Source organism: Pelmatolapia mariae, linkage group LG12, assembly GCF_036321145.2.
Source record: "Pelmatolapia mariae isolate MD_Pm_ZW linkage group LG12, Pm_UMD_F_2, whole genome shotgun sequence".
Taxonomy (NCBI): Eukaryota; Metazoa; Chordata; class Actinopteri; order Cichliformes; family Cichlidae; genus Pelmatolapia; species Pelmatolapia mariae.
The window spans coordinates 22,976,363-22,998,026 of NC_086237.1; the positions used below are offsets into that span (position 1 = coordinate 22,976,363).

General features: G+C 40.3%; 2 protein-coding genes across 2 annotated transcripts; one reads left to right on the forward strand and one right to left on the reverse strand.

Annotated features, from left to right (window-relative positions):
• Nucleotides 1-263: 263 nt before the first annotated feature.
• Nucleotides 264-8,848, forward strand: ankrd13a (ankyrin repeat domain 13A). Its single transcript, XM_063489310.1, has 15 exons — nucleotides 264-655; nucleotides 1,704-1,839; nucleotides 2,133-2,257; nucleotides 2,346-2,391; nucleotides 2,712-2,855; nucleotides 2,948-3,137; nucleotides 3,692-3,758; nucleotides 3,847-3,928; nucleotides 5,559-5,620; nucleotides 5,708-5,838; nucleotides 5,934-6,091; nucleotides 6,214-6,342; nucleotides 6,441-6,601; nucleotides 6,700-6,764; nucleotides 7,026-8,848. The coding sequence occupies exons 1-15, from the start codon at nucleotides 548-550 to the stop codon at nucleotides 7,222-7,224; spliced, it is 1,803 nt and encodes a 600-aa protein (XP_063345380.1). The 5' UTR covers nucleotides 264-547; the 3' UTR covers nucleotides 7,225-8,848.
• Nucleotides 8,849-14,110: 5,262 nt separating this feature from the next.
• slc6a4b (solute carrier family 6 member 4b) lies at nucleotides 14,111-20,843 on the reverse strand. The gene is made up of 13 exons (XM_063489076.1): nucleotides 20,579-20,843; nucleotides 19,996-20,130; nucleotides 19,683-19,902; nucleotides 19,400-19,538; nucleotides 19,134-19,268; nucleotides 18,034-18,137; nucleotides 17,266-17,393; nucleotides 17,046-17,158; nucleotides 16,755-16,886; nucleotides 16,451-16,550; nucleotides 16,230-16,330; nucleotides 15,548-15,715; nucleotides 14,111-15,451 (listed from the first exon to the last, which is right to left on the reverse strand). Exons 1-13 carry the CDS (start codon nucleotides 20,778-20,780, stop codon nucleotides 15,371-15,373), a joined length of 1,758 nt encoding a protein of 585 aa, XP_063345146.1. The 5' UTR covers nucleotides 20,781-20,843; the 3' UTR covers nucleotides 14,111-15,370.
• Nucleotides 20,844-21,664: the final 821 nt, after the last annotated feature.

Here is a 21,664-nt window from a genome sequence, read left to right on the forward strand (position 1 = left end):
CAGCGCTACATTTGAAGAATTCAAAATATGGGAACCAAAGTTAGACAATATAGAAATCACTTTATTTAGTCATAGTACTAACAATGAAGGTTCTGCAACCCCCACGTCGACATGCTAAATGGTTGAGTCCAGACTGGAACTGTCTATTATTTTTTTAAAGGCGATGATTTTATCTACGAGTGCTGTTTCATTTGTTTTTAGCCTAAAGGAATATTTTGTAAACCGTATATAAAGAAGGTATCACTTTAAAATTGACCATTAGGTTACCTTAATCAGGCGATATTTAATGGACTGCGAGTCTGTTTCTATATAGAACACCCCTGTCGTTGCTGGGAAATACTCCTGGCACTTCCTTGTTCAAAAGTTTTATTTAGGGGAAGGCTTGGGGGGAAAGTTGGTCACCGGATTGGTTATTACTTCGACGCTGCTGTCAGACATTAAAGGCATGGATCAAAGCTTTTTGGCGTAACTACTGTGGCTGTCCCAGCTTTTCTCATGGCTCCAGTTGTTAGAGGGTGGCTAACGTTGCACTGAAAGAAAGAGGAAGATGTCCATGGCTAACATTAGCGAAGACATCAGGGTGAAGTTTCCCCTACATTCCGCAGTGTGGGAGAATGACTACAGGAAGCTGGAGCAGCTATTAACATCAACGCAGGTTGGTTAAAACCACTGGAGAGGTTGGTAATCTTGGCACCAATACTCAGCTAGCCGGACTAAGCCAGGAGTGAGCTGCTGAATTTCCGCAGTTAAAGAAGGCCAGTGGTGTTTACAGATGCTCCGCAGGCAGCCACATACACATGACACTGAGTAGCGCAGCTTTTTACGCATCTATAAGTTTGAAAGCTTTAAAAGACAAACAAACAAAAAGTCTTCCGGTACAGACTGGTAGCTTGTTTCCAGTTAAAATGTAAGCTTCTGTCCCATTTCACTGGATTCCTCAAATACACTGATTAACAGACAGCAGTACGTGTTTTATCACTCGCATGCATAGATTTGTTGTTTATTTTGCACTACCTACAGTAACTCGGCATTGCTATTTAGCTTCAAAATGGAGAGATCCAGTAGCTCAAACAATAAGCAGTGTTAGGGATGGGTATTGATAAGAGTTTATTGATACAAATGCCATTATTGATTTTCTTTATAGGTCAGATTGGTTTTCACTGTCAGCACACAGTTTCATTTTCACTGCTTGGACAAAGTGTAGGGGAAAAAAGCTTGCATGTGACTCAGGTGTGTAAAAAGTGCCGCTATCATGAGTCTGGTGTCACTGTTGTGCAATCTGCAACTTTTGGAAAAACATGCCATGTGTCGTGAAAAAGATTCGATGTTTTGGGGAGTTTATGATAATCCGATGAATAGTATAAGCTCTAGAGTCCCATCCCTACGCCTCAATACGTGCTTGAGAGTGTATTTTATTTACTTAAAACGGACAATGCAGTTTGACATAGTTCCAGTACAGAGCATGAAACTGATGTGCCGCACAAAGAGTTTATAGCTGTTCCTAATTTTCAGCCCTTGTTGGGCTTATACATCCACACTATACAATTATTATGATTCCTCTGTACTGACTCCAGCAGTTTTATATCATTATTAGCCATGACCAAATTGCATGTTGTTGACTGCACTGGTTATAGTAATCGCTTGGAGGTTGTTATGTCAGCTCGGTAGTATTTAGTCTAAACAGGCACCTTATTATTTTTCAGAATGACATCGAGGCTGTGGATCCCAGAGGCCGAACACCTCTGCACCTGGCTGTATCACTTGGGCACCTGGAGTCAGTGAGAATCCTGCTGAGACATGGCGCTCAAGTGACTAAAGAAAATGCCAATAATTGGACAGGTTTGTTACAAAGCTAGCTACATAACAGACAAGGAGGGCTAGGATTTGGATTGGTTTGTTGGTTCATTTTCTATCCCTGCTGTCTATAACCCTACCCATCATCTGCTGTTGATGAGGTTTCTTGTAAATATACTTATCCAAGAATATCAACTCCTACAACAGCAGTAAAACGGTTTCTTTGGTCTTTAATTTCATTGCTGAGGTTTTTAATGGTTAATCGTTTCTCAGAGGAAACGGATGCTGTTGCATTAAAAGGTTTAGTGGTTTGTTTCTGCTTGACTTTCTATGGGCAGTGCTGCAGGAAGCAGTCAGCACAGGAGATCCAGAGATGGTTCAGTTAGTGCTTCAACGCAGAGACTACCTCAAAGCCTCCACTGCCCTGGGAGGAGTGCCTGAGCTGCTGTCAAAAATCCGAGTGGTGTGACTTCATATATTTTTCCCTTTTGCTTGTCATCATTTGTAAGTGTGCTTGGAAACATTTATAACATTTCTTTTCCCCTTTCTAGTCTCCAGACTTCTATATGGAGATGAAATGGGAATTCACCAGTTGGAGTAAGTTCTTTTTTTTGTGAGTGGAAATATATATTTTTTAAAGTAGATTTTTAAAGTAGACAAGTGTATAAATAGTATTATGTTCATGCAAAAACAGCTAGTTTATCAGAAATCCAGTATGCAAAAGAGGGATGGTTTTAAAAGTTTTTTTATTTAAGGCAGCACTCTATTTTTAAAGACTGACACTTTTCCTGTGCGGCTTCATCAGGTCACACAGGAAAAACTACATACCTGCCTAATGGCAGGTGAAGTATTTGTTTGCTTAAGTGGTGTTTTTCACGTATGGATGCTTTTTGTTTCTGTATCCTGTTGTTTCGCAGTTCCTCTCGTGTCCCGGGTTTGTCCGAGTGATGTTTGCCGCATCTGGAAAAGCGGCGCCTCGCTGCGAGTGGACGTTACTCTTCTAGGCTTTGAGAACATGACCTGGATCAGAGGGCGTAGAAGCTACATCTTCAGAGGAGATGGCATGTGTTTACACTCCCTCACACAGACGAGTTTTCTTTGCTGCTGTTTTGGTTAAAATGGTCTAAGCGACTCCCTGTCTGCGTGTCGGCAGATTCATTTGCAGAGCTGATGGAGGTGAACCACGATGATGAAGTCGTGGACATCGAACGCTTCAACATATCCCAAGAAATGGAGGATGTGACGTTAGAGTCAATGCAGCCAGCTGAGCAGGAAGTTGCTAAAAGGTTGACGACTCCTATTGTCAACACCTACTTGGACACAAAGGATATTGCTTTTGAGAGGTAAGAGGCATTTATTCTTCCTTGTTCCTGTTTTTCCTCATGTCAGGAATGGATCTAAATTTGTTTGATAAGCCGCGACAGAACTCCAAAGCTATGCTACTTCACGAGAGTTGGCTTCTCATGGCATCTTGTTTTAGTGTAATTACCGCCTGAGCCAGGTTACTGTGTAACCCATTAGAGTTAATGATCACCACCTCTGATCTATGGATGACATTTCCAGTAGTATAAGATAATAAATACTTTATTGAGGCCATACATATAAATGCAATATTTATCCCAGATTAATAATTGAAAAGTTGTCTGAGCATAAATTTTCACCTTTAGTAGTTTTTTTTTGTTTATTCAACATCCAGCTAGAGTAAATGTTATCACAATGATGATGACACAGGTGACAGACGGCATCTTATTTCAGCTATCCTTACATTAGTAGTTGCTGTTGTACTGTTGGATTGTGAATGTATTTGAATCTAAAGATCAACGATGAATCTCTTCTATTATGATATTTTATGTTTTCTGGAAATATACCAGTCTTTTGTTTTGTGTTTTTCCTACAGGACTAAGTCTGGCATTTGGGGCTGGAGATCTGATAAAACTGAAGTAGTCAATGGATTTGAAGCGAAGGTGCAGAGAAGTTATAAATCAAACCAAAATGTTTTTATAAAATGTGCTGGTTTTATTACCTGACATTGTATTTTTGTCATTTTCTCAGGTTTTCAGTGTGAACAATGTAAATGTAGTAATCAGGACACGGACGGAGCATCTTACAGACGAGGAGAAAGCCAGGATAAAAAGTACAGTTTTTAAGTATTTCAGTATATATATTGTTTTTGTTTGCTTTTGGGGGGTTTTCAACATATAGTTTAAATGAACTGATCAGTGACAGCATTAAGTATTAAGTATCCTTTGAAAGAAGCTCAACACAGCCAGGCTTTCTTTGTGTTAGCTGGCTCACAAAACCTAGAACCTAGTTGACGATAACGGATCTGTTAAGCCAGACTTTCTGCTTCAGGCTCTGCACAGCCGAATAAAGCAGACATGGAAATTTCTTTAATTTGTCAGTGGATCAAAGTTGTATTAATTTTTTTTAAATTTAATAAACATTTTTGGTGTTTGTTGTGTGTTCTAGCAGCTGCAATTCCTGCAGTGTAAAGGAGACTTATCAGCAGATTGGAAGCAAGCATAAAAACATTTATACGTTTTCTGCATCGCCAAAACAATATATGCAAATTTTAAGGGACCTGCTGTGATTTTACAGCTTTGCTTCTTTCATTATATCAGTAAGGTAGGGCTTAATAACTTCCACGTATAAAATTCCCCCATCCTCCCAGTGGAGAAAACAAGCTGTAAACAAGAGCACTCAGGGAGATCTACTTCTGCAGGGCGAGGGCTACACTAAACTTCAATGTTTTATGATGTCTTTATTACAGCACACTGTTTTCAGCCTGTTATGGTGTCATTGTGACATCATAGGGTGTCGTATTTGGTTCATAGCTCCCTCCATGCCCTTTCATATGATGTTATTACTCTCATGATATATTCTAAGAGTATATATTTTGACAAGTTCCTTGGAATGCGTTTTTCACAGTGAACTTTAGCCTTTGGTGCTAAGAATGAAGGTGAAGCCAACCTAGGTACTTATGTGAAGTTTGAAGATGCTCTATAAAAATTGTGGGTAATATAAAGTTTTTACAGTTAATTTTTCACACTTGGTGTGACCTTGACCTGATTTTTTTTTTTTTTTTTTTTTTTTACCAAAATGACATCAGCTCAAGAAAAAGGTATCTTGATAAGAATGCTAACAAACACACACTAAAACAGAACCAAATACATACACCTACCCTTCGGGAGGAGAAAAAAGAATCAATGAAGTCGTGGTATTTCCAGCTAATTTTTTTTAAACTGAAACTCTAAACATAACCTTTGCCCCACAAGATTATTCATTCAGCACAAGTTACCATGGTGATTTAGCCAGGTAAAACGAGAGCTGCTCTTGTCACACAAAAAACTCCAACTTTAAGCTTGACATAGCTCGCTAACCAATTGATCTCGCTTTGTAGTGCTCTGGTATTAATGTGGCTATTATTTTGCCTTGTATCACTCACCTAAACACCAGCACCAACACTGGCAGGGTCCTCCTCTCTGACATGTATCCCTGACTAATTGAGGCAGATCCATGGATGCCCCATCCACTAACCCAAAGGACCCAAAGTGTCAGCGAAATAAAATAATAGTAATAATAAAGTTTAATTGTTGATGCCTTTCAAAACAACATGAAATCTGCTGCCAGTTCAAAATGTCAGGGAAGTGGTTTGAATGTTGTTATAGTCAACTTTTCTTTACACTCATAACAGACTATATTTGCCTAGAACTAAATCTGAGTGCTGATTGGCTGCTTTTCTTTTGTTTTTGTTCTTTCCAAAGGTGAAAGAAACATCCTAGAGTCTCTGCTGGGGACTGTGGAGCAGCACATAAATGCGCAAGGAGTAAGTTGTTCCTTCAGCATTTTTGTAAACGTGATGCATTTTGTTGCCATGCACCTGCTTATTTTTTGCGACTTCATCATTCTGTAGGACCTGACTCTCGAATATGCAACTGCCAACAATCCCACTGCGATCACTCCAGAGGAATACTTTGATCCCGACTTTGACCTTGTGAAACGAGACATCGGCCGTCCTATTGAACTGAGCATTCGAACACAGAAGTAATTTCAAGTGTTCTAAACTCCAGTCCACTCATTTTCCTAGTTGTATTGTGGAATTTAATGTTTCACTTTATCTGCAATCTCCTCTCACGCAGATTCAAAGGAACATTGTGGATGAGTGAGGACCATCCCCTCTCCCTGGTGGAGCAGGTAACCCCCATTATCGACCTCATGGCTCGCACGAGTTCCCATTTTGCAAGACTACGAGACTTTGTAACCCTGAAATTCCCTCCTGGATTTCCTGTTAAAATAGGTATTTTGCAGTTTTGTGATTTTTATTTATTTATTGTTATTTTTTTCACTAGAAATTTTGCAGAAGCACTCTGATACCCTTTCTGTTGTCACTTTGGTATCTCATGTGGCCCTCTCTTTCAGAGATTCCCCTGTTTCATGTGCTTAATGCCAAGATTACCTTTGGTAGTGTAAATAAATGCAGCACTGAGGAGGAAGTGAACACATCAGCAGCAGCCACACCAACATCCACAGGAGACGATGAAGCAGCAGGTTGGAAAGCTGATGGTTTATCCAGAATATTTAAACACAAACTGCACGATTGTCATTTTAAACTGCTCAACTGCTGGTTTTTTATCCACCCTACCCAGCACCACCTCCTTTCCAGGTGTGTCCCTCGGTGTTTGAGGTGCCTGCGAGTTATCACCGTCGCGGGGGAAGCCGCCACATGCCTGTGTCCAATAACGATGAGGAGCTCTTACAGTACGCCATCCATCAGAGTCTCCTGGAGTCTCGTCAAGGCACTGGCCAGGTCAGAGCAATCGTCACTGACACAAACATCTTTTCATGCAATTTTTTTTCCCTACATGCTGAAGACTGTAACTTCCCCTGGTGGTTGTGTGTTTGTAGGAGGGGCTCTGGGATAATGTTGATGGGGACTTCGCTGATGTAATGCCGATTAACCAGAGTGACAGGTAGGAGCAGATTAACAGTGTTACAAGTAACTCTGTTACTGAATGTTTTAATAGAAGGTGCTTGCAGCTTAGGAGGCCTAGGGATTCACATGGTTGGTTTTGTAGTATTTTTAGTCAAACTTTATCACATATTTATTCTGTGCACCTTAAGTCTGTTCAGTGTCCACCTGTGAGGATAGTATTCTGCCTCGCTGCCTGTAAGCATCAGTAAAGGCAACAGAAAAAAAGGTGAATCTCAGTTTTATCCTGTTGGCCTTCTAGGAGCATCCCAGAGGGGGTGCTGGTGGATTATAGAGACACCTCCAGCCCTCCCAGCTCTGCCTCTGCCTCTAGCCCTGATTCAGACCTGCGTCTAGCAATGGAGCTTTCTGCAAGAGCTCAAGAGGAAGAAGAGAGAATGAGGAAACAAGAGGAAGAGGAGCTGGAGAGGATATTGCAGCTTTCGCTCACAGAGAAATAAAAGGAATAAGAGGGAAATATAAATATTAATAATAATAATGATAATAATACAAATTCTGCTGATCCAGAAAGCAACCACCACACCTCAGTTTTCCTTCCTAACCACTCTCATCAACTATGCAACTGCAGATCTCTTTCTACAACAGATAATTCTTACACAGCCAAAATCAAACTGTCTGTATCCAATATTTTTCAAAAGGTATTTTGGTAAGAGTATACTCTTTTTTTTGTATATTTCTATCTCAGTATAGTGTCTCCATCGTCACGCTTCTTTCCTGGACTGTTTGAGATCATTCTGGATGGGTTCTACTTTTTATTTATTCAGTTTCTTTGTTCCAATTCAGACTCACAGCGGCAACTTGCAGGTATTTCTGTTACTGTTGTCTCGGGTGAGGGTTGAGTCAGTGTAACGTGGTTCTGTGAACAAAAAAAGTTTGACTGACTGCTCAAAGGTGACTTCATATAGTGTCGGCACACAAATGTGATATTCGCGGCCCCGGCAAACAAACACAGCAGTGCTGTCGTTGTAAAGTCTCCCTACATAGTCACTTGGTTGAGGATATTGGACTCACTGAAAAGCAGAAAACTCAGGGTTTGCAGTTTTGTTTTTGTTTTTTTTCCTTTGCTTTGGAATAACTTTGTTAATCAGCTGTAAAACTGACAGAAGTTAGCCAGGTAAATGATTTTAATATGGTACCACTCTAGCATATCGTTCTATAAGAACACTATGCCAGTGTTAAGTTGGAAAGGTTTGTTGGGTTTGAGTCAGATGTTCATATGTAAATGTGTCTTCTTGTACTTTGTGAATGTACACTCTACAGATGGAGTAGAGCATGTTGCTTTGAGAGAAATTTGAAATTAGCCGCATGGTGTAGTATCTCTTCTGCAAAAAGGATAAAGGGGGGTGGTTGACTTTCCTTTCCTGTCTTGAGCTTCTGGTGAAAATTGACTTCTTTTTTTTTTTTTTTTTTTTGTAATCTCTCACTGAGCAACTTCACCTCAATTCAGAAATGCAATAGCAAAGACCAGTCTGTCTGTGGATTTATAATAGTCATGCAGCTGGGAAGCAGTAGTTCCAAAGGGCAGTCTACATTTTGTATCCACGAACAACTCAACACCTCTGTGCGGAAGAAGGAAAGCAGCACAGACCCTGAGGTCAAACATGAGCACCATACGTTGGGGTTTGATTTATTTATTTTTTTTTCTTTTCTTCAGCATGTGCCAAGGATTGCTTCGCTCTGATAACATGTGGTGGAGCTGAAGCGTGGCAAAATTTATATGCAGTGCAACTCAGACTAAATTGTTTAAATGAGTTTCTTTAAAATTTTGTAGTTTGAAAAACATGGTGTCTCAGCTGTGTGATGCCGAGTAACACTCATTAACCACTGTCGATGATTTTTACTGACAACCAACCACTTTATCAGAGGTCTGCGCGACTGACTGCATCAGAAGCTTCAGCTGAACAGCTACTAACTGTAAAGATCAAGTTGCCAAACTGCTGAAAAGTCAAATTTGAAAATGGTAGCTTTAGTTAATTTAAAGAAAATCTTTGCAGTGCGCCATTTGAGCTGTGAGGTTTTTTATAATGTGTTGAAAGTTTCAGAGAATGTGTCAGTTTTCAAAATGTTGTGAAATAAAAGCACTTTATTTCCATTACTGCATGCTTTTTTTTTAATGTGGTGTGTGTGACCATGAATGGTTGTCTGTCTCTATGTGTGAACCCTGTGATGGACTGATGACCACGCCGATGCATCGGAGTGTGAGTCTTAGATAGAAAGTACTTACATAGAAAAAGCATAGAAGGAAGTGCTTGTATGAATGAGGCAAGCTGTAGGAAAGTGCTTTGAGTGCGCAGAGTAACAAAGCACTAAATAAGAACCAGTCCATTTACTGTTTGATTTTATCCTGCACATGAGGTTCAGTCATGACCAGATCAAAACAAAGACAGCAATGACAACTCACTCTCACTTTTTAATCTCAAAGTTTAATGCTTGCAGAACTTTTGCTTTTCACCAAACAAAAAGTACAACCAATCACAAAATTTCCAGCTTTGAAACCCAAATAAATAACACATGGTGCTCTCTTTTTATAGAATACAGGCCCAGATTACTACTTGTGTCATTAGGTGAGCATTTTAAATCAGTTTTGTCTCATTCTATTTACAAAAGCAATTTTACATAAACTAATACGCAGTGGAGCCAAAAAGCCTTAAAAATGAATCTGAATTTCAGAATATCTACCCCCTATTTGAAAATGATAACAGCTTATAGGAAATGATTCAAGGAGTTTCTTGTGATGTGTATCCCTGTCTTCAAGTAGTTCCTGCAAGCCTGGTGTGTTGGCTCCTTAGCAGTAATAATATTCTCCAAAACCAGAAGGGTGAAGGATGTCTCTGATGAAACCAGTGGTTCTCCTTGGTCAGAGCACTTTGGGTTTAATGCACTGTTATCCTTCTCTCTCTCCGCATATACCCTTGTGCTACTGACACAAATCTCACATTTACACACCTACCCAACCCAAGAGACCACCACTCCTCCTCTGAGACCAGACTAGACGTTATTTAAACTGCACTTTTTATTCTTCTACTTTTTATTTAGAAATTTGCTTATCTGTGATGGAGTTGCTTTTAAGTGACAGTGAACAGCGAGGTTTAGAGCAATTTCTGGAAAGTTGTAATCTACGATCTTTGTCTAGTCATAAAATGTGATTCAGTTTCTTTTGCCACTATCACCTGAAGATGAAACAGGCGATAGTGGTAAAGCAATCTCAGATGTTTCAGCTCCACTGTAGGTGTATCTGTGTACACTTTAAATTATATTAATAATTGACCTGAGATCAAGATAAATTAAAGACACTAAAGATACACTGATCAGGCATAGCATTATGGCCACCTGTCTAATACTGCGTTAGTCCTTCTTTTCCTACCAAAACAGCCTTGAACCATCGAGGCATGGACTCCACTAGCCCCCTGAAGGTGCAATTTGAGCTACAGTAGCTCAAATTGCTGAAAATGTCGGATTGGGCCAAGCTGGCCAGCCGTTACTCTCAACGTACATCAGTGAGCCTCCATGCTTGGACCACTTTTGATAGAAACTGACCACCGTACACCAGGAAGAGCCCAAGAGACCCGCAATTCTGGAGATGTTCAGTAGAGTTGGCTATCACAAAGTGGCCCTGAAACTCACTTAAACACCTATGCGTGCACATTTTCCTGCTTCTAACACACCAAATTTGAGGACATAATGATTACTTGCACCCTAATATATCCCACACCCACCAACAGGTGCCACGATGAAGACATAATCACTGTTATTCACAGTCAGTGCTCATAAAGTTACGCCTGATCTGTGTTTATAAACTAACTGCGCACACTGGGCTTTTTGGCAGCTGCTTTTCCCTCAGTCCGTTCCCATCTGCACATGGTTACGGCAACAGAGCGGGTGTAACTTTGCAGACAGAACAGGATTGTCTCTCGGTTCATATGTCCTCCAGATTTCAGCGACGAGACAGCGGTTTGTAGACGCAGACAGCCATAATGATCATCAGCACCAGCACCACCGCCAGGACACTCCCCAGTGTGACTGTAAGGACAAAAACACAAGCACAGCCAATAAAAACAGACTAAGGGGCAGACAAGCGCGACGGGTTAACTGGTTACACTGGTTTAAAGGTTTCTGTTGCAGTATAAAATTGTGGTCGCTGGAGACTAAAGAGAAATAAACACCTTAAACCTTACACCTGGATGTCGGGATCATTGAACGGCCCCTCCACAGGCCTCACATTTGTTCTCACCTAAATTCTGCTTCTGCAGGACCACATAAGCTCTCTCGGCCACCCTGTAGTCGTCGGGCTGAGCGATAACCAGCGCATTAAAGCACATCACTGCAGCTTGTGTGAGAAGATGCAGCATCTTAGCAGTGGAGGATGGAGGAGGATGATGAGGATGAGGATGACAGCGAGGGGTTTCTTCTTCCGCTATAGGATCTGGGTCCTAACGCCGTCGGATTATTGTATGTTGAAACTGTCCAGAACAAGGGTGTCAAACAAAAGGCCCGGGGTCGAGAATGGACCCGGCAAAGAATTCAGCTGGACGTCTTTGGAAAAGACGAAGGAGGGCATGCATTTTGGACTTTTAATTGTTTTTTAATACGTTTGAGAGTTTTTCATATTGATGAAGATCCTCCCTACAGTCTTTCCTATTCTGTTCCTTCAGTCTTTTCTCAGTCTTTTTATCTTTCACACGTATGTAGGTGTCTACAGCTGTGTCCCCACCAACTCCCTCACCCTTTGTTGCCTTGTGTGTGAACATATTGTCTGAGTCTCCCCTAGGCCCTATTCCTGAAAGTGGATTAACCCTGGAGAGCCCATGGGGTCAAATTTGACCCCATGGTTTCCCTAGTAAACCAATGGGGTCGGATCTGACCCCATGGGTTCTCCAGGGTTAAAATAACAACTCTGAGCTTGTTTTTAAAATTTTGAGTTTGATGAACACGCTTCGTGGAATACCCCTTTGACTGGTTACAGCTCAACTATGAGACTGAGAGTCAAAAATCCAACGATATTTTATTTACCTTCCAATATAAAGTACCTTGAGGAGACTGATGTTGTGAATTGATGCTATACAAGTTCAACGGCACTGGATTATTCATCTCAGCCTAGTAAGCTGAGCTAACTGTAGACTCTCTCAGCAGCTCTGACACTAAAAGCTTCAGGATGGTGGAAATACAAAGTGTATAAACTCTTTTCTCTTCTCCGCAACATAAAACAGTCGTGTGGTGTCTCTCACACTCTCAGTTTCTGAAATGTCAAAGAGCAAAGAAGGCTCGTTAGAAAGGTTGAGCTCCTTGAAGTTATATTTTAATATAATTACTCTGCATGACTGGGGTGTAATCTCATCGTTTATAGACAAGTGCACACCATTGCAAACTCGTACAGCTGTTGATTACATGCTAGAAAGGCATAATGAGTGTTAAGAAATGTCAGTCACGGTGACCTGAACGTAAAATCAAAGGCTTCCTGGATACATTTATCACAACAAGACAGCATTTCATAATAGCATGAAGCCAGAAATTGTATTGTAATGGAAGGCATTTAAAATCACTAGAACACATTTTTATAAGTTATGACCTTAAGCTTAACACAAAAATATAAAAGGACTCATCGTTATCAAATCATTATTGTGTGTTTTTTAAAGGTTTTTCAGTACGATGCAAAGTGTCTTCAGATAACGGCTGACATGACTTAGCAATATAGAAACCGAATTAAATTAAATTTTAGTTTAATCAGTGGAAAGTATTTTTTAATTCAGCAGTAAATGAGATGATCAGTCAGTTGAGTTGCTTAACAGTTAGACCTCCAAGTGTCATCAGACCATCTGCTGCAGTTAGGATCACCTCAGCCATCTGTGAAAATCAGGGCTAGGCAAGTGAAAGGACCCTCTGGAAGGGGATGGAATCAGAAGTAAATGAGCTAGGGAGGTCACCGCCTGAGGATTTCGGTTATTTTGGGAGTTTTAATTCCTTTAATTGTTAATACAAGTGTTTGAAGTTTTGCATTCTTTATTCTAGTAGATTACAAGCTTTATTTCTTGTGGCATCTTTGAGTGTTTAAGTCCATTTTTTTCTTATAACTCCCCAGTGATAACTTTCAGTTTTTCATCCTGTGTTATCTTTCATGTATTTGTTTCATGTATAATAGTAGTTTTGATCATCATGGTTTCCCTATCTGTGTTTATGTCTTTGTCCTGCAGTGTTCCCTCGTCTCTGACTTTATGTTCAGTCCTCGTGTGTCCATGTTAACTATGTTTCCTTCTGTCGTATTTGTGAATATTCATGTAGTTTTCAGCCTCCTTTGTTTACTTCCTGTTTAGTTTTAAGATTTGTTATCTTTTGTCTCCTGTGTTGATTTTACTTCTTGTCTTTAAACAAAAAACCCAACAAATAGATGGCTCAGGAGATAACACATGTTGCCTACTAGTCACGAGGTTGGTGGTTTAGTCCTCAGCTTCTTTAGCCTACCTGTAGTCTTAGCTTAATATGCTTAGGCTAATCGAGGGTAGAAAAGCATAATACCCAGTATCAGTCCCTTTGTTGTTGAATCTCTTACAACTGTCAGATGTATTTTGTGTCACCACTGGTTAAATCAGCAGCTAGAAACTACAGCCATGTACAGTGGACACCTACAAGTCAGAGAAGAGTACAGTCAAGTCTAACTGCCTGCACGGGTGATGAATGAAAGTTATTCCTTTATTTCTATTATTCACCCCTTGTTAGAATTATTAGCATTAACTGGAGGGTTTAACAGTGTGTTCATGCAGTAATTCTTTCCATGTATACTGTTTCTAAAGCTGTCCATATCAAGCAGGGGAGAACCACCTATTTAGCGTTGCCTCTTTTATGTGTCTCCTGTGCTTGCCTGTTCTCTACTTCAATAGCAGTCACTGACACAAAAGGGCTTTGATCTGCACGTCCATCACCCAGCAGCTCATTGGGGAATCAAATGTTTCAAAACCACTTCCCACTCTTGTATATCTTCATACCTGTCAGCCTTGACGTGATGGAGCCGGGCTCAAATAAAACTCTGAAGGGTAGCGTTAGCAGAAATTGTACATGTGTGTGTGTCTGTGTCAGTGTGAGGGCCTGAGGAGATCAGAAGGTTTAAGCTGCTCTATTCCCCCGTATGTGGATGGATTGTGGATGTTGCAAATTAGCTTGTTAATTAGAATATCTAATAGAGGTGAACAATGACAGCCAACAGCCATTACAAAGACACGAAGATCATCATGTGGAAATTACAGTTCAGGAAAAGCACAGGGTGTTTGATATAAATAGTGGAATTTAACTGCCATAAATCTTATGCAGTGTTTTTCTTCTTTTTTGCACATTTAATTCGTTCAATTGAAAAGGAGTACAAACGATAAAATACGCCATTTATGCTATAATTCATTTACACACACATGTCTACAGAAACCGCACCGAAGAGAACAGAAAGCACACAACAATCATCAACCTCGGGCATCACATCGTTCCCTAATTGTAAATAAAGGTTAAAGCGTTTCAGATAAGGTAACACTAAAACAGAGCTACTATTTATATGCAAAACACAAACAAACAAGCAAACAAACATTTGAACAGTCTCAAATTAGAAAGTGGAAACATTGTCTGGAGAGGCACAGAATCCATAGATATCAATACAACCTTTCCAATTTTTGCAAATACAGTATAGCATGTATTCAAATTAAGGCAAGACAGGCTATCTGGAGTTAAATGAAGCTATCAGATGAAGACCAGAAAATATTCAACAGTCTCATTTAAATTAATCATGAGATTATTTTACATATTGTATTAGTGTCTACTTTAACTGTGAAACATACACTCACAGTTATGATAAGAAGATTACACTTTTAACATGGTCTTAGTCTGAAAGTCTCACTTGCCTCCACTAGTAGGGAAAAAACAACTTTTTCAACTTTTACTTCTTCAAGCTGCTGCCTTTAAAATCCTATGCAAGCACTGTATTACAGACCTACTGTCTAAATACAAAATACATCAAATACACTGTAATACACTCTTTTGTTATTTACCTCAGGTTTTGGTTGTAAATAACACGAAATTACTCACTCAATCGAGATTAACTATGATAGCCTCACTGCTGCTACAACTGCAACACTGATGATCCCACTGTTAGTAAAGCTGAGCATGCAAAGCAACAACGTACGTAAAATATAGAAATGTTCCCATGCAAATATTCCCATGTTCCTTGGCATCATCTATCTTTATAAGATGAAAAGAGACCACAGATTTTACCACTTAACTTGTACAACCACAAGAAAGCAAAATGAGAAAACTCTAAACTATCCTGGTGACGCAGGTCTGAATCGCTCTCTCTCTCTATCGTTTCTGTTTCTCTCTCTCTCTCACACACACACACACATAGGGCAGAGATATGAGTATTGCTATCTCAAATCCTCTCAAAATTAAAAATTTAGCAGCATTTACCTTTATACAGAGTGTACATACGCAGTGAGAGTTCAACACCATTAACTGGTAATCAGTCATAATGTTAGATCATGTTTAGGTTCAGCCATAAACAAACCTACGACTGTGGTTTTAATGGCAATCTAAAAGCACACAGAGATGTTTATCTCTCTATGGTACAGTGGCCATGTTGAGGTTCTCAGCGTGGATGTCTGGTATTGTCCTCTCGGGCCTCAGACACACGGCCAATCTCTGTGGAAAACAAGGGACCCGTGCAAACGAAGCAGAGGTTAGATTAGAAGAAAATGCATCAGAAACAGTTTCAGGACTTTGCACGCATCCACTGACCTGTTTGAGGGAACCAGGGGTCCACACCAGCTTGTAGACCATGTAGATCGGGACCCAAATGAAGGATGATAAGCCAACGATGTACCCGACTATGATGCTCCAGTCCGGGTACTTGTAATCAAACAGTGCGAGGGGTGGTGCTTTCAGCAGGGAGCTCACAATGATATACTGAGAAGATATGAGATACGCAGCATTTCCATATATGTTAATATATGACCTGTACTGAGTCCATTATTTAAAAATATGTAAAAGAAGTCTTATTGGTGTAGATTTCTAATTCTAAAATGTCATCAGGACAACAACCTTATAGGTGGATGTAAATAAGAGATTAGGGTATCAAACAGCATATGTCTGTGTGCATGCTAGAAAATATTTAAGGAAGCTACTTCACAGAGAGAAGAGTTTAATCTACAGAGGGGGCACTGAACTGTCTGCTCTCTTCAACTTTAAAGGCCACTGCTGAAGCTGTCTTTTGATCCTGCAATGAGCTTTCTCTCATATCCTTGTCTGCTACAGCTCACTGATCTCTGAGTGGCTTAACTGGATGATGCTCATTTGACCCAAAGAACTATGTGTTAAAGTATTTACAATGAGTGAAGATAACTAAAAGATCTTGTGGTTTTTATACAGCATAACTGCTGATGTTAAGACTGAACCTTTGGGTGTTCAGAGTATCTCTCACCGCCAGAAACGCAGGACTGATAGCAACCCAGCACACTTTCCAGAACAGTCCCGGGGCTTTCCCCAGCATAGCCTGAACATCATTGCTAAATCGATGGATTCCTGAAATCAGCAAAAATAATACAATCCATTATAGGTCACCAACTTATACTGGTGATAAAAGAAACAGAAAACTAGTCAATAGACTTATTTTTTTCTTTCTTTTTTTTTTTTTTTTTTTACCATAGAACCAGGAAACTGCAATAGCCTCAAGGAAACCCACTGCAATAATTGAGCATCCAACGCCAAACTCCTCCAGCAGCTTCACCACGTAGGCACCACCCTGCCAGTAAGATTTTACAATCATTGATCATCAGTCAGCACTCATTTCCCCTCATTTGAGCAGCAGACAGTAGATAACACTACTCCAATTTGCTACAATGTATCCAGAGCATTAATTATAATTGAAGGTAATTGTTTTAAAATATTGAGGCGATGCTTTTTGCTCTCTCTGGTTTGATGAGGATATAAAACACGAGTAACTTACATTGGTAAGGGTGCTCAGAGAGCCTAAAAAACAGACAACCACCAAGCACAGAACAAAAAGTTCCCGTCTGTGATAGAACTGATCTGGGTATTCATCCAACACAGCAGTGATGATCGCCTCCAGCCCTCCAAACTGAAGCACACAGAGACAGTCGTTATAATTAGAAACGTGTAGAGAAGTGTAAGGATGTTTGAAGTTCATGAAATAAGAAATATTTGACTGAATTTATGAATTTGAATCTGTGGTAGTAATCATCATGCACTGAATACTTCTAGGTTTCTCATCTCGTACCGTGCTGTCCAGTCCCAGCGTGATCATCATCACAAAAAAGATGATCGCAAAAAAGGTCGAGCCCATCATGTTTGCAATGGCCTCTGGGTAGGTGATGAAGAGTAGGCTCGGTCCTTAAAAGCACAGAAATGAACATGAACAGATGGGAGTGAGTGTCTGTAATTATAATAGTTGTAATAAATTTTATTTAAAACAATGTTTTATTGTTTTGCCTGCTGACCTTTGTCTCTGGCTACATCCTCAACCTCCACTTGCCTCATCTCTGCCATGTAGCCCAGCACCGTAAAGATGACGAAGCCCGACACAAAGCTGGTCAGACAGTTTACCAAGCTGGTCACGATGGCGTCGCTGCCGAGGAGGAAGCAGCGCAGTCATTTAACTTACTTATAGAAAAACACTTTCTTAAACAACAGGTCTGTTTGCAGACGGAGGCAGAAATGACATTTTCAACATTTCACCTGGTTTTCTTTACAAATTTCTTAAAACCTTGTCACATTTCTGAGACACTTCAATGCTTTTAGCTCACACACACCCAACAAGCCGACAAGATACTGTTTGCTTATAAAGTATAGAATAAATAACTTACAATTAACAGATAATAAAGAATACATTAATTACTCATGGAGAAATTAAAACTAGAAAACTTATTTTGGCAATTTATTGCTTAAAATTGTATCGTGCAATTTATCACATTTTTTTCTGAGGTAAAAGAAAATCACACCGTCGACGCAGAAGTCTCAAAAACTCAAATAGGATCAAATAGTGTATCAAATGTGACACACTAGGCGTTATGGGGATAACGTTTCCAAAGCTTGTCGTTAAAATGAAACATAACGCTCAAAAGGAGATGTGTTTTCACTCGTGCAATGGTTTCAGCATTTCACCCAGCACATCGGTCTTTACTTGCCAAAATGCTATTTAAGCCACAACCACAGTTTCAGACAATGACTCAGTGTCTCATACGTCAGCAGGCACTGAGGGATCTTACCGATAGCAGTTGTTTGTGAAAGAGTTGTAGCTTGAAAGAGCCAAGAGGACTCCGAACCCTGGGCCCAGAGAAAAGAATATCTGAGCAGCAGCGTCCACCCACACCTACAAAACACAGAGGCAAAAATGCTCTGGGATGCTGTAGATTATTGTGGTATTTAAGAGTATTAAAATAAATTGTCACTGATTTAACACCATCTAATTTTTCTTGTTTTTTTTATTTTATTTTGCCAAGCAGAGATTGGTTGTGTCAGTGGTACAGTGGGCGCACAGCTGTACGCAGGGAGATCTGAAGAGCAGCTCGCATTCGGCATTAAAAAGAAGAGGACAGCGTTGGATATCGGGGAGGGAGACAGAAAGGGAGGCTTTTGTTAATGGCAGAAAATCTAAACCAATTATGCATCTTATTATCCTGCTCTGTGGCTTATTTATGCATCTCATTTCATCTCATCCATATTCTCTTCTAACCAAAGCACTCACACGTTTTGCAAACAACAGCAGCGAGCTAAGAAGGAAGATGAGAAGGCGCGATAGATAGAAAAGAAATACAGGCTGATTCTCAGGGGACTAGTGGGTAGAATTAAATGAACATTTGGAAGATCCAGCTGTGCTGCATGTCTGAGTGTCATCATTTTAACAAGTTAAATATGCATCAGGATTTCTCCTCAGTGTTGGTTAAAATTATCAAGAATATCAACTTATTTGAGTCATTTCACCAGGACCTGCTAAGTGTGAAAGTTCTAAGAGGTTATAAGCACTTTTTTCATATTAGCAAAAACTGTACACTCAAAAAATGACCCTGCTTTAGATAAAATGCTGCTCTAAAAAGTGGCTGCATTGATTCTTCTCACATCGGTGAAAATAAATTATTCTTTTATTTACTTAATTTTTACACATGTCAAATGAGACTACAGGTAACTGAAAACGTATTCTCATAGAACAAGGGTTTTATGGATCATTGAAAAACAAACAAACAAATTAAAACATTAAAAACAAACAAACAAATGCTGTTAATTTATAACAGCATTTGTTTGTTTGTTTTTAACTTTAAATAATAATATCATTTATAACAAACCAGCTGGTCCCCCAGCTTCAACTCACACTGGTCTCCAGCAGCTTTCCCCACTGTGGTTTGAGATAAAACACCACACCTCTCCAGGCTCCTGGCAGAGTGGCGCCTCGAATGAGCAGGATAAAAAGCACAATATAGGGCAATGTGGCGGTCACCCACACTACCTGGTGCAGAGGAAGGCGATATATCAGAGTCGGAAACAAAGGTGTAAGAGAACCAGAAATCTAAGACAAAATCTGTGATTCAAGCAAAGAACGTCCATTGTTGTGGCAGTAAAGCGACAGCAAAAAACTACCTTCCCTGAAGTCTTCACGCCCTTCCACAGGCTGAAGTACACTATGGTGAAAATGAGAAAAAGGCAGAGCATCAGCTGCCAGCGAACCCCACCAACATCTCTCAGCCCAGATGACTTGTGGATCTCAAGAACATTCCTCCTGTTGAAACAAAACATGGAACATCACGTTTTCAGCAACAAGATCATATTTCCCAAACAAAACCACCAGCTTGACTGTGTCAAGGGCTACCCGCACAGCCGTGTACCTATGTGGTTTTTGCTACTCACACTTACATGCACTTACGTGTAAAATTCCTCTGCCGGAGACCTGGAGGCATTTGTCCAGGTGATGTTGTCCATGCCAAAATAGTTGGTGCAGTCGGGGGTGTTCCACACATTGTCGCAGTTAGTCCAAGGCAAGATGCTGGAGAACGAGGAATAGAAGTAGAAGAGGGCCCAGGCGATGATGGTGTTGTAGTAGAAGGACACATACAGAGCGATGATGCAGATGGCGTATCCTATACCTGAAACACACCAGAAGATGAAAAGAGCTTTGTAGCTGCAAATAACAAATCTGTTTTGTCCGCACATGATCTGTCGAGCAGCTCAGGCCTCACCTTTGAAAATGGGACAGATGTGTTTCCATATTGATATGGCTCCAGTTCTGTGAAACTGTCCCAGTGCCAGCTCCATGTAGAAGAGCGGAACACCACCAAAGATGGCCATCAAAATGTAGGGAATAAGGAAAGCACCTGCACAGAGAGATGACATCTGAGGACATTTGTAAATGTCAAAAAACACTAACTTAAACCTGATTTTAGTTCCCATCCCAGCTTAAAGAGTGAATCTGCACGATTTAAGTGAAACTGACCCACTTGTTAGAGCAGTCAAAGAAAGAATTGTCCACATAGTCCTGTGATTCTTTTCCTAGTTTTTGTCCCCTGACCTAAAACTCTTATCTTAATATGAACTTGTTAAGCTCTTTTATTTTTTGAAATTATTAACAAAGACCAAATGCATTTCAAAGACTTTTTAATTGGGTTTCTAACGGATGGATGCTCTCTTCAGCACCATGGACAGTTTCTGCTGTCATCTTTTTCGAGCAGAAACTGTGAGATTAAAATCATTTGAAGACATAACAAGTTTTACAAATATCCTAACTTATGGATCGACCTGCTTTTAAACCTTTAGCCTACTTACCGCCACCGTTTTGATAACATATGTACGGAAACCTCCAAACATTCCCAAGGTCCACAGCAAAGCCAATCACAGACAGGAGAAAATCCATCTTTTTGCTCCATTTGTCTCGGGATTCCGTCTGCGTGATGACCGGCACCGGGACCGCGTTGTTGGTGCTATAGCCGGGGTTCGGGGAGCCGTGGTGGGTCAGACTGCCGGCCATGACCGCTGAGTCCTGTCGGGGCACCGGACTGTGAAAAGTCAGGCAGAGGAGCAGCTCCTCAGAGAGGAGGATGCTTCTCCTGTGATGATGACAGGGCCGAGTGGGAGGAGTTGTTGGTGCTACACTTGGGGATACCTGTTAGTAGAAATCATACCCCCCCCCCCCCCTTTTTTTTTTTAACTGCCTCACTTTTTAACCGTCTTTCAACTAAAACGTCCAGGATGATTTACAGACTCTAAAGCTAGAGTTGATCAATGCGATAACTCACTTTAAAGGGCGAAAGGCCTGTCTTTGAAGTTTTTGTAGCTAACTGAACACGGTTGAATTTCACCAGCAGCGAAGACTGATGGGATTGCAGCTTTACTCACATTATTTTTTTTATACTCCTTTCCCCTGAACGCATCATAATGTGCAGTAAAGTGAATGTTGATGTTTCGCTGTGTAAGCCATCTCTTGCACATCACACCATCTAAATTCAAAACTCTGCAACCTCATATTTTCTCTTTTTGTCAATATGAACTAGAATTTTTTGTTGCCTGAAACTCAAACTTTAGAATATAAAGACTGAATTTGGATAAATTGGTACATTATGATCCGCATTTTCTAGGGATATCAGTGTCTTTATTTTTGCAAAAAGGCCAAGGAAAATTGATTTCAACATCTTATAGCTGAAACATGAGTGAAAGATTAAATCAAACAACAGGCTTCTGACACAGTGTAACAGTAATTTTAACTAGTGTACAGTCAGTCAGTTTGAACTTCCACAGATTTAATACAGAAAGCCATAAACAGCACCTTGGACCATCTTGGTTTGCTGGTCCTGTGGCATCATATAGTTTGGTGAAGACAGCAAAATAGAATCACAGCAGCTTAACTGCACTGAT